The 13,216-nt window shown below is 37.9% G+C and overlaps 1 protein-coding gene across 4 annotated transcripts in view; it reads right to left on the reverse strand.

Moving 5' to 3' along the window:
* Positions 1-13,216, reverse strand: part of EFL1 (elongation factor like GTPase 1) — a 130,619-nt gene that overhangs the window by 80,110 nt on the left and 37,293 nt on the right. For all 4 annotated transcript variants that reach the window (XR_013395351.1, XR_001446032.3, XM_028851229.2 and 1 more), the window contains 3 exons: positions 8,921-9,072; positions 8,508-8,674; positions 3,580-3,718 (listed from right to left, as the gene is read on the reverse strand). Coding sequence is in view for 2 of the 4 variants with exons in the window: in XM_028851229.2 (XP_028707062.2) it covers positions 3,580-3,718; positions 8,508-8,674; positions 8,921-9,072 (458 nt within the window). In the remaining 2 variants the exon portion in view is untranslated. The remainder of the gene's footprint in view (positions 1-3,579; positions 3,719-8,507; positions 8,675-8,920; positions 9,073-13,216) is intronic.

Consider the following 13,216-nt stretch of genomic DNA (forward strand, 5'->3'; position numbering starts at 1 on the left):
GATTGTGCCACTGTACTCCAGCCTGGGTGACAGAGTGAGACTCTTCTCAAAAAAAAAAAAAAAAAAAATCTATATCTATACACACACACACACACACACACACACACACACACACACACACACACACACACGACTCTCTGGCCTCTTTTGTTCTGTCTTAAACTGACTCCTAGCTTTGAAAAGTTGCTTTTTTTAAACACTCTGGCTTATGAGACTGCTGCTACTGCTAACATATGCTACATATTTTTAATCAAGGAACAAGTAAACTTTGCCTAAAAAGGTAATTCTATGACTTTGAGGCAGGTAACCAGTTCAAGATGTTTTAATGAAGCCATTAAAATGGGTTAGCAATCAAACCAAGCAATCATATCAAAACATTTACTGTTCCTCCTAATAAACACTAGGGAGGGAAATATTCTAACTACTGAAATAAGGTTTTTCTTTAAGAAACACAGCTTAAATGTTAAAAGCTAGAAGCAATCTTGAAGATAATCTAGTTTAGAACTTTTTTTAAGTCACTGGGAAACTGACAAAATCCAGGGAAGATCTTCATGACATAAGTAAAAAAGGTTTACCTCATTCCATCTCCACCTAGGAGGTCAACCTGCCATCATATAATGACAATTTTAAACTTCAATTCTGTTTGTATTTTACCAAAAAAATTACAAATACAATTTTGTTGGTATTTTATAGCTACAGTAGAAAAATGTACTCCATGCAATGTTATTTAATGCTTTATCTTTAAAGTTTAGGATATACGACAAATCCCAGTTAGGACAAATAAAAGCATCCCTGGGAATCCACAGTCTTCTTATAAAAAAATTAAAAGTGGCTGTTCTATTTCTATCATAAGAAATATTAGTAATCATTGCTCTAGTCCAAATCACTTGGGAAAACAAGTCCAGCAAGGTTACATAACTGGCCTGAGGCCATATAACTAGTTAGTGGCAAAACTATGGCCGTAATTTTGGTATACTCATCCTTTCTAGTCATGCGGGGCACTCAATTAGATTTCAATTAATAAAAGAAACACAATTACTATATGTTTCAATTCAAAAAGCCCCATCAAAGTGGCTGGTTGCATTCCAATTCCTTCAATGTTATGCTCAAAATCCTTCTGGTGGACTACCTTTCTCTTTAATGTAAAGAAAACAGAACCTTAATGAAGGCACCTCAGGCATCACCAGGTGAATGGAAGGCAAATGCAGCTCTAAGAGTGTGGACTGGCTATTCAAAAGCCATTCACAACCCCAATATCTTTTGCCTTAACTACACAGGCTGAAAGAGTAAAACACTCAATCCCAGGCCTCCCCGGCAGCTAGGAGCGGACATATGACAAAACTACAAAAATGAGAATATATACAGAAGTCACTAGAGAGGCATTTCTTTCCAAATAAAAACATTAAACCTGTTAGAAGGTCTTGACCCTTGTACTCTCTTCCTGTAAGGAATGTGGATATGATTCTCAGACATGTAAGGCCATCTTGCTTCTATGGGTACAAAAGCCACATGCTGAGCCACTGGCTCCCTGATGACACAGAAGAGTCATGACACCAGCCCTGGACTGTCCACCCTTGGGCTTCCTACTGAGTGAAGTTTAAGACTATGCAATTGGTTTTCTGGTTACTTGCAGCTAAATACAATCCTAACTCTTACAGGAAATAAATCTGGCTTTTCCTCTTCAATCCATTTTGTTCCAAAGTGGTTGGTTGTCCATCTGGCTCAGTCTTATGTAAGTCAATTTGGTAAACAAAGATTTAGTCACCTTCATTCTTACCCCATGTTGTGCTATCATCTCACTTTTTTAAAAGGTCAATAAAAGACATCAAGGTATATCTCTTCTCCAAGAATAAATGAAAAATTTTAGCTTATAGTAGGTTTGTCTCCCCGTACCATATAGCAGAGCAAAGGCTGCCTTGGAAAACAGAAGAGAGAGAAATGGTTTCTCTCCTTATACATCACTTAACCTCAGTCCTGGACAGCATCTAGAAATTCAGCAACAGGAAGAAAAAAGAAAACCAGAAACTAATGCATGTCACATGCTCATCCTCTACTAGGGAAGGAACACAAGCACCAGGCCTTAATTAGAGAAGATCGTATAAAAACCATTCACTCAGCAGAATACTTTCTCTTTCCCTTGAGCATCATGCTGGAGATATACCTCATGTTCCATTTAATCTGAGCAATACAGTAATCTCAAGGAAGGCTTATGAACAAAAGTAGAGTGTTTACCATTCTTCCAATGTCCTTTTCTGATAAAGCTGGCTGTGGCAGCTTACAAAGATACATCAATTGTTAAGGTTAAATGGCATTTTGCAAAGGGATAGAAGAAAATAGGTAACACTGATGAGAAGCTAAGCATTCTACAAATTTCATGCCAAAAAATTAAAGAAAGAAAAGAATATATCTCTGTAGGTGAATGGCAACATGCTTTGGCAAATTTCTTGGATTCAAGTCTATAAAATCCAGAGAAACCATTAGATATTCTGGACCAACAGACTAGACCTTTTTTAAAAAGTTAAACCTTTTTCTAAAAAGCTGAGGATTCCCAAACCAAGCAATCACCCAATAAATAGCTCTATAGCTGACAATGACCCTAAGGGTTCAGAATCTAACAGTACAATGGGATACAGTATTCAATAGTATACTCTGGATCCAAGAGAAATTTCTTCATCTGAGTCTATAGGTTTGCACTAAGAATCTCAAAAAGCGAATTCTGCACATGAGGAGCAGAAGTCAAACAAGTGATAACATTAAGGAGATGAAGAATAATATTTACAGATATAAACCGACAATCAACTAATCTTAGCAAAGCAATGCTCAAAGGATAAAAGCATTGGGAAAAAAGCAATGAGTTTATTTATTTATTTATTTATTTATTTTATTTATTTTTTTTTTTGAGACGGAGTCTCACTCTGTCGCCCAGGCTGGAGTGCAGTGGCCGGATCTCAGCTCACTGCAAGCTCCGCCTCCCGGGTTCACGCCATTCTCCTGCCTCAGCCTCCCGAGTAGCTGGGACTACAGGCGCCCGCCACCTCGCCCGGCTAGTTTTTTGTACTTTTTTATTTTTTAGTAGAGACGGGGTTTCACCGTGTTAGCCAGGATGGTCTCGATCTCCCGACCTCGTGATCCGCCCATCTCGGCCTCCCAAAGTGCTGGGATTACAGGCTTGAGCCACCGCGCCCGGCCAGCAATGAGTTTAAATAGACCTTTACATCAGAATAGTTTCCAACAATTTAGAATCTAATCTGTAGAACCAGAAATGCCTTAGTCATCTAGATTGACTTGATGTGAGCAGGAATTTCTCCTCTCACTCTGAAATAAATGGAACTCCAGCTTAAGCTAGAGCATTTACAAATTACTTAAGCAACACATTTTTAAAACAGCTCCTATAATTCACAGAAAGTAACTGATCTCCATGTTAGTTACTCAAATGTACTAAGTTAAAGATGCCAGAAACAAAAAATTATCAAACTAAAGAATAAAGTTATTCCCTTCAAAAATTTCACTAAATTTTCAGTGACATGTTAGATAATCTCCTAGAATGGAATAAGGATATAATAAACAGCATCACCCTACCTAGCACGTTTCCTGGAGGTACCTCCTCTAGATATTCCAGTTCTCTTCCCATCAGAAGATACAGGTTTTCCAGAGCACAGTATGCCATGTGGGGGACTGGGGGGAGGCCATCTGGTGGAGCTGAGAAGCCTAATGGTACCTGGGCAAAGAAAAATGATTGAAGACAAGTTAGGAGGCATATGGAAGCATTAATTGGTATTTGTAAAGTTATTTTTGTTCAACAGTAACATACGGTATAGCAACATTTCATGTAAACCTGAAATAAGAACATTTGAAATGGTGTGATAAAATATAAGTCTCACTTTATGAATAAAATTTGAAATACTGAAATTTCTCAAACACTAAAAAATTGTCTAGATTCCCATTTAATCATAAGCTTTATGGCTAAGTAATATAAATTCTGTTGCGACCTGGTATTGTCACTTTAGCTGTTCTCCATAGCCCCTGGTTAAATTATTTATATGAACCATGTCATACACCAGTTCTGGTGACTACTGTGCTATTATTTGAACACTCATTATTACTATTATCATTTAAAGTTGTTTTACTCTTATGTACAATGTTCTTCAAGTATTCAGCAAGGGCTGGTGCTAGTGCCAAGTAACACATAAAAATAACTTTGGAAGGGTAGTTAGATGTGATAAAAATGCAAAAAAAAAAAAAAAGGTCAGACTGTTATTATATGTTATATTGTTCATATGGAAGAGCATGCTGTGACATATTAGGAACACATTAATGAGAGGACAGAGTACATTTACAGCAAAAGTATACAAGTACAAGTACATTAGATGTATTAGCTCCCCGTACATCATATTTATTCTTACTGAAACACTGTCTCAAACGATTCAAATTTTGCATTGTGTGAAGTCTTCAGAAATATATCTACCATATAAATGCAAGTACCCAGAAAGCATTTCAATTAACCAAGCAATCAATCTTTGATGCTCATAGGCCTGGGGTGCTGCCCTAATGCTATGAAGAAAAAAAATGGCTGAGATACAACATGTACAAAGATTACTAACATCACAAGCACAGAGTGACCAACAAAAAGGTAGTATAGGCAAGTAAATCCATAAAGGTTTAGAGGAAGGTGAGGCCCCTGTGCTAGGGTAGACTCTAGAAACTTCATGAAAATGAAGGCACATGTTACATCTAAATGTATGTGTTCTGACACAATGACAACTCTCAAAGTAGCTCTAAAGATGGGCTGAGAAATAGAAAGATTATAAGAACTGAATGGAATTATCTACACAATATGACCATCCACTTAAAACAAGCTACAAGCTACAGATAAATTATAATTAGTAAGACAGCTTAGCAAGGTGGCAAAAATGCAAGATCAATATACAAAAGTTAATTATACTTCTATAATTAGGAATAGAAAATGCATAAATAGAATAGCAATAAATAGAAAATATGTATATTTAAAATGATTTCTAGAATAGCAACAAAATCTAACAAAAGTTAGATTCAAAACCCGTTATAAATGAAACTATAAAACTTCATGAAAAACATTTAAAATGACCTAAATAGATAAATCAACCTAATACATTCATGGATGGAAAGATGCTGTATTACAAAATGTTGATTCATGCCAAACAGGTGTATGGACATAAAGTAATTCCAATTGAAGCCTCAACAGGGCTTTTCATAGAAGCAAGAAGCTGACCATAAACTTGATATATAGGAGCAAAGAGTCAGGAACAAACAAGACACTAACAAAGAAAAACACGGTAAAGGGACTTGGTCTTTTTGACGTCAAAACATTGAAAAATGAAGACAGCACTGAACAGAGACAGTTAGAGACAACCAGAAAAAATAAAATTAGTCCAGAAACAGATCTATGTACATAGGTAATAATCTGATTTATGACAGAGTGGACAAAGCAAATTAGTGGATAAAGATGGACTATTCAATAACATTGGAACAGCTGGACATTTAAATGAGGAAAAAATGAACTTGGATCCCTTCTTCACAACCACTGAATTATATATTTAAACATGAAAGGTAAAATAATAAACTTTAGAAGAAAACATAAGAGAAATTTTTGAGACTTCAATACAGACTTAGTTTCAATTTTCCTAAGATATAAAAAGCGAAACCCATAAAATAATGATAGTTCGACTACATTTAAATTAAGAACTTCTGCCTATCAAAAGGTACCAAATGGAAAGTAAAAACAAGTTTTACACTGGAGAAGAAATTTGCAAAATTCAAAACTGACAAGGAATTAGTATCCAAAATATACAAAGGACATCTGAAAAGCAGTATTTAAAACAATAAAGTAGCATAATAGAAAAACAGGGAAATGACTCCAAGAACTATTAATATCTTCACATAAGAACACAAGCTTGATCAATGAACATATTAAAAGAGTAATAAGGAAAATGTAAACTAAAACTGCAAAGCACCATATCATACCCATCAGACTGGCACAAATCAAAAGCCTAATAAAACCACATTTTGGGGAGCATGTGGAACAACTGGAACTGTTAAACACTCCTATTGGGAGTGTAAATCAGAACTACTTTGGACAATAAATTGGAATTATCTTGATAAGCAGAAGATTACCAAGGCAACTCCACTATAGGTATATTCCCCAGAATTTCTTGTAAATCTGCATAAGGAGACATATACAAAAATAATCAAGGTAGCATTGCTTAGATTTGAAAAACAAACAAACAAACAAAAAACCGAAAACAGCAAATATATAGTGACCAAAAAACTGTATATATAAAATGTACATTTAAGTAAAGGAATCCTATGCCACACTGAACAATAAACAAATTATGGGAGTAGGCATTAACATAGATTAAATTCACAATGTTAAGTTAAAAAAAAAAAAAGGCAAGTTGTAGAATAGTTACAGTAAAATTCCATTTATACAAAGTTTCAAAAGCATGCAAATGTGACAATACTCTTTAGAAACGCACACTCAGGTTGTAAAACTATAAAGAAAAGTAAGAGAAGGATGTGGCAGACAGATGAAAGGTGCCCCTCCCATGATGCCTGCTTTCCGATGTTCACACCTTTGTTTTGAAGCCTCCTTCCCGAGTGTGAGTGGGACCTGTGACGTGCTTCTTCTAAAAAACAGAATATGGCAAAGGTGGTGAGATGTCACACTGTGATTCTATACCATCATACAGGACTCTGTCTTGCTAGAAGACTCCTTCTAGTCTCTTATACGGCTTGATGAAGTAAGCCTCCAAGTTGGGAAGGTCCACATGACAAGAAACTGAAGGTGGCCTCTAGGAGCTGAGGGCAGCCAAAGGCCAGAAAAAATCTGGGACTCTCAGTTCTACAGGTGCAAATATATGAATTCTGACAACAACCTTTAGTGAGCTTGGAAGCAGGTTCTTCATCAGTCAGTCCTCCAGATGAGAATGTACCCTGGCCAACATTCTGGTCACGGCTTTGTGAGACCCTAAGGAGAAGATGTGGCTAAGCCATGTGTGGTTTTCTAACCCACAGAAACTGTGAGATGGTAAAATGTGCAATGTTTCAAGCTGCTAAATGTGCTGTAATCTGTAATATGCAGTAACAGAAAACTAACACAAAGGATGAACACAAATTCTGGGTAGGGGTTACTTTGAGGGTAGGTCTGAAATATTTCAGGTTTCTTTTTTAAGCAGTTAGAATTAGGTTTTATGGTGCTCTGATTACTGAAATAAGAAGCTATTTGAGCTGTCAATGTATTGTATCATTCCTGCTTAAGACATGAGACACATAAGCAACTGATTTCAACCTGTAGCAAAGAAACACTATGCAGAGATAAACTGGATTGTTCATGGAATTTGTAATGCAAAATAAATCAGTGTTTCACTAAATAAAAATTTCTTGCTCATTTACCTTCACAAAAAAAGAAAAAAATTAACTGATACTTGACCCTTACTGATAAACAGCAAACTATCAATTACGTCCAAGCCAAGATAATCACAGATAAGTTTTTATACATATTCTCACTTTCAGACTCCCATAAAATATAACCCTATACACACTAAGTGCTGTGATCTTTCTTGCTAAATCAGAACATGCTCAACAAGGACTGCTTAACTGCCATGCAGCACTGCACTCTCCAAGGATTAAACTGCTAAAACTCATGGAATAAGCATTCAAGGCAAAGAAAAACCGATGACAGATTTTCTTCAACTGCTACCTCCTTCTCTCTCACTTGTAGCCAAGTACCAAAGCGGTTTATCTACAGACAGGCTGCTTCCTGGACAGAGAAGAGCATGTGTTTCTCTGCTCATGATGCTCCACGGTGCCAGCTGACAATTTCCTAGCTTACTGCTTTGTGCTGATCCAGACTGGCTACTTGGACCTCTGGCACTGTCTTCATCCTATGACCTCTATTATTTAAATATAATTACAATGTATATATCTTGCTTACTTCCAAAAATGTTCTGAGACATCTCTAGCCTGTGATCTCTGTTTGCCCCTTGGCTCAGGCATTTTTAGATGCTGCCTGTTCACCTACTTACAGACCCTCCTGACCAGACTCAGGGTCAGTGTGCCATGCAACTCCTGCCTATCCCCTGCTCACGGCCCAACCTTTGGCCTGAGCCAGCTAGTTTTTGGATCTTCCTATTTCTCAAAGATTCGCCATTGCCCTGGCTCCAGCATGACTTCTGCTCTCATCAGTCCTTTTCTCTAACCACAAGGTGATTCTTGCCTAGAAGAGAAAAGCCTTATAATTAAATAAGGCCTGAAAATTTGGTCCACACACTGATTTGGTTTCCTTAATGTTACTGAGACATACATGACAAACGTTATCAAAGCAACACAAACGGAGATACACAGTCACTCAAGTGTGCCTTTCCAGAGACAAAATAAATCTACCAATAAGATCATCGCCAGTCCCAACAAAATGTGAAAAGATATCAGACCCTTGAGAAACAATATCTAAATATTTTACTTTCAATTCTTACCCTTCGTAAAAACTCAAGAGGACTGTATTTGGGCCCCAAGACGAAAATTTTCTTTCCTCTTCGAGCCACACCACTGAACACTCGAGCAAATGCAATAAAAGACTCTTGGTTGTCTTCTTCCTGGAGCACAGGTTTAGAGGTCATACTTTCCACCTGTTGCTCGTCACCTGCCAGAAACAAAAAGATAATTAGTGCCAAGAATGCCCTCTTAATTCAAACACTGTCTGGAAACACGAATATGATATGTTTGGTCCAGTTTCAGAAAAAAAACAAAACTAAAACACCAAGAATGGAAAGAATATTGATAAAAACAATGATTAAAGCTTAAAAAGCTCAAGAACTAAAGGATGAGTGTCCCAAGTTAAGCAAAAAGGCAAACACTTTGCAACAGAGCCCACTTAGGAAAGTTATACCTCTTGGCTCCTCTCCTTTTGGACATGTTTCAAGGGCACTGCCATCTTGGGTGGGCTCCAAGGGTGCCTGTCCCTGTGCTGCTGCAAGCTTCTCTGCATGCCTTTGTCTTGCACGCTCATGTCTCTGAGCAATTTCTTCTTGAGTGAGAGGCCTACAGGATATCACAAATATGTTATCATCTGGCAACATTAAGCATCTCTCAGTTTAGTCAAGCAGGGAAACAGCAAGTATTGATATGGCTGGGTAAGATGAAGATTGGTCCCAGCTCCATTCCAGGCAGTTTTCTCCAAGTCCTCTCCCTGTCTGTAGCAACAGGAGAGGGCCTATCAGCTTCTCTCTAATAATGCTGTGTCCCAACTATTTTGAGCTTATGAACTGACATGCAAGAGCCCAAGTCCCTATCTGAAGCAATGTACAATAGTATGGAATCTTTCTCAGATGCCTATATTCCTTCTGGAAAAGGCAAAGAACAGGAAGAAGGAAGGGAAAGAGTGACAGATATCAGGGTTTGGAACAACCCTGGCAGGGAAACAAGCATAAGGCCTCAATAACCGGGGTTCAAGAGGAAGGGTTCAAGGTCAGGATGAGTACTGGCAATTCATCAGGACTAAAAGGTCAAACTGAAATATCAGCCACTGTGTTACACCCAAGAAGTACCACCACAGAAAAGGCAGGGTGTGGGTGTGTATATGTGGTTTTCCCTGGGGATGAGAATGAGAGGGTGTGGAGAAGGTAATTAAGCTATTTTTCCTGAAGAATTACCCTCATGTCTGTCAGGATATAGAGAAGGCATTCAGAGTTTTAATACCAAAAAGTTGTTGACAAAAGGGGAGCACTAAGTCGAACACAAATTCTGTTTGGGAGTTTGGGTTTGGAAGGTAGAAACCAGGCAGGTAGACTGTTTCCTAGGACTTGGCTCCCTTCCCATGTAGGGGTCCTTATGAACCTACCTGCATGCTCAACCCCAGCACATGAACAAGACCAATCCATGTCCTAAGGCTGATAGAATAGCAGCATCTTTAGCCTCCTGATACTCTGGGACTGAGCATCAAAGCACTCAGGCTAATCCTATGGTCCTAACTTTATGCTCCAGCTCTGGAAGCTGGACAACTCTTCCTGGTCCCAACACTTTGTGCCTCTCTCCCATGTTGTCCTTCACCTTTTACATTATGATTCCTGCTTTATTTCCCAAGCTCAGACTTCACACCTAACTGATAACCTTCATCCCCATCTTGCCATGCCATATTCCCCTCCCCTCTCTATAAGCCATGGAAGCCATGCAGGTAGCCATTCTGCCTACTTGCCTTCCAAATGGCCACATACAGGTAGGGCTCCTGATTCAAAGTGGCCTAACTCCTTCTACCTTTCTAGTTCATGTAAGCTAACCTGGAAGGTGACTGCTTAAATCGTTGACTGTCCACTGCTATACTCTTCAGATATCTTCCTGCTAGACAAGACTTCTCTAGTCCTAGTGTCCAGGACTAGACACTACTTCTGCCTTCCTTAGCACCTGTCCCTCAAAATCAATGGTTTAGTTCCAAGAGCAGGCCCTTCCACTCACACCCACTCTGCTGCAGGTCACTGGGCTGTGCAATAGAATACAAAAACATGAGAAACAATCCTTGAGCCTGGCTTGGTCAGGTGCCTCATTAGGCAATCAAAACTGCTGGCACTAAGGGGCCACACTACCACTGCAAGAGACAAGCTTCTCATTACAGGAAGCTCTAAATGTCAGAACTTTCAAATACAGAATGAACTCTGCTTCCTCGCAATTTCTAGCTATGGCCGCAGTTCTCTCCTCTGGAGCAACATCTAACAAACCTACTTCCCTCCCCTTTCCTTTGAATCACCTGCATTCATGCCTTCCCTGCCTCCCTTCTTTTCCCCAGGCTGAGCACTCTAGCTGCTCCTTCAACCAATCCTTAGACAACTTTCCTTGTTTCTAGACTTTTGCTAAAAACTCATAAGAATATCTGAAAAATGTGAATTAAAATACAAATGCAGAACACATTTTTATTGTTAGAGTAGAAGGGAAAAAATACCAGAGGTATCTGCTAGTATCTACAGAGAAATGGTCTCTTCCAACGGGTTTATCATTATGATCCAGAGACTGTGTTAATCACTTTACATATATTATAGCACATAATTTATCACAACCATTCAATGAAGTAGATATCATATTCTTATTTTACATACAAGAAAAGGGAGACTTTGAAAACTTCAGTAACTCGACCCAAAGTCACACAGATTTTAAATGGAGGAGCCATCATTCAAATCCAGATCTGTATGGCTCTAAGGTCTATGCTCATTATCACCAGGTTATGTCTTTCCTTCAGGAGGAATTAAAGATGATAAAATCGTCATCTTACATAAATGTGATTTCACTTTAGTTTTAGTGAAAAAGGAAGTGTATTTGTTCACCTTGCAGATTAAATCCTCATGTGCCCAAGTTCATGAAGTGATCTGGAATAATCAGCATGTATGGTCATTAAGTAAGCATCAACTGTATAGATGCTTGCTGTCTGTCTATGTTTCTATGCATCCATCCAATTAACAACTACTGTGTGCCACGCACTGCTGTGGGCACTGGGAATGATGGTAGAGGGGAACAAAGCAGATAGTAATCAGCAAGGATGTGTAAAAAGTACCCACTGTGTATCCAGCATCTGCTAAGAACAAAAAGAAATGTAATTACAAGAAAATGGGGCCCTACTAGTGAGGAAACAGCTGTGACTGGGAAGTTATTTAGGCTATAAACTAACCATGGACTTCTTGAAGGGACAATAGTCACTAATACTGAGATGAAGGAGACCAGAGGTGAGAATGTTGACTGAAGATTCAAATGTCATGTTGGAAGGTGAATTTGAAGAAGCAAAGAAAAGAGGCAAGAACACAAGAACAAAGGATAAAGTCCTGTAACAGTCCCACACTTCATTTACACCCAAAGCGGCACTGTTGAGCAGTGAGTAAACGTCAGTGTCTTCAGTAAGTTAGGGAAAAATTCTTAGGCTTTGCGGATGCCGAATCCCATTTCCTGCCTTACTTTTCTCCCTGGCACATATCACTAATACATTGTACTCTATACAAAAGGAAAATAATACTCTGTTATTCCTGGCTTGGGTATCTAATACAATGGAGATGAAAACGCTATCAAACCAACTTCCCAAGGTACATTTTCCTAAATTTAAAAAATAAAACTTAAATGAAAAAAACTATCAGCTAGAAGATGGAAAAGAACAAAGTAATGGTGATGACCTTAACCAGGTATACCTGAAAACACTGTATTATTACATAACAATTGTTGAACCTGATATACTGGTTAAAAAACAAATGACAAAAATAAAATCAATAAAACAACTTCACGGAATAGAATGGATTGCACTATCAGAAATATACTAAAAATCAGAAAAACATATGATGAATTATTAAGAAAAATGTTTACAGAAAATGTAATTAATAGTAGAGGCATAATAATACTATTATTCATCAGCAAGAAATGAAGGATAGGTAGAGGTAGGAATTTTAAATGATATAAATACATGTATTTCAAATCTTAACAGCAAATTTTCCAATTCTCTGATATTCCCTATGATTCTACTGGAATCTCTCAGATACTCCCAATGGCCAAAAAACATTCAGTATCCTAAAATTGTTAGCACAAGAAATTGCTACTACATGTAGCACTGAAATATTATCTGGGAGTAGCCTAGATACATAATTGGGCATTCATTCGTTCCATTATTCACTCATTTACTTACTCATTTAGCCATTCATTCACCTATTCACTGACCTGTTCATTCCCCCATTCAGATATTCACTCATTCATTCTTCATTTACTCACCCATCTATTCTTTTACTTATCCCCAGGGCAAAAATTATTGACTACACCTATGTCCAAATCACTAGGGAAGTACTAAAAAACAATGCATAACCTTTCTGCTGAAGGACAAACATAATTTTATCAGAAGAAAAGAAGCCTTCTCAGATGGAGGAACAGCACAAGTAAAGATATGACGTTTGTTCAGACACTAGTATATTAGAGAAACAGAAATAAAAATCTAGTCAAAACATGTTTTGGGGTCAGGTCACGGTGGGTCTGAAATGCCACTAAGACAGCTCAAGTTTATTTCACAGGCTGATGATCTGACCTTCAGTCACTCACATATTATTTTCATGATTTCTGCTATATCTGCATATTATTTATTTAATGCTTATTTAAATGCACAAACATTTTGAACTCAATAAAACTTTAAAATCTCATCACAGTAAAGGCTTTATCACTTGACATACACAGG

This window comes from Macaca mulatta, chromosome 7 (genome assembly GCF_049350105.2).
Source record: "Macaca mulatta isolate MMU2019108-1 chromosome 7, T2T-MMU8v2.0, whole genome shotgun sequence".
In the NCBI taxonomy this organism is placed as follows: Eukaryota; Metazoa; Chordata; class Mammalia; order Primates; family Cercopithecidae; genus Macaca; species Macaca mulatta.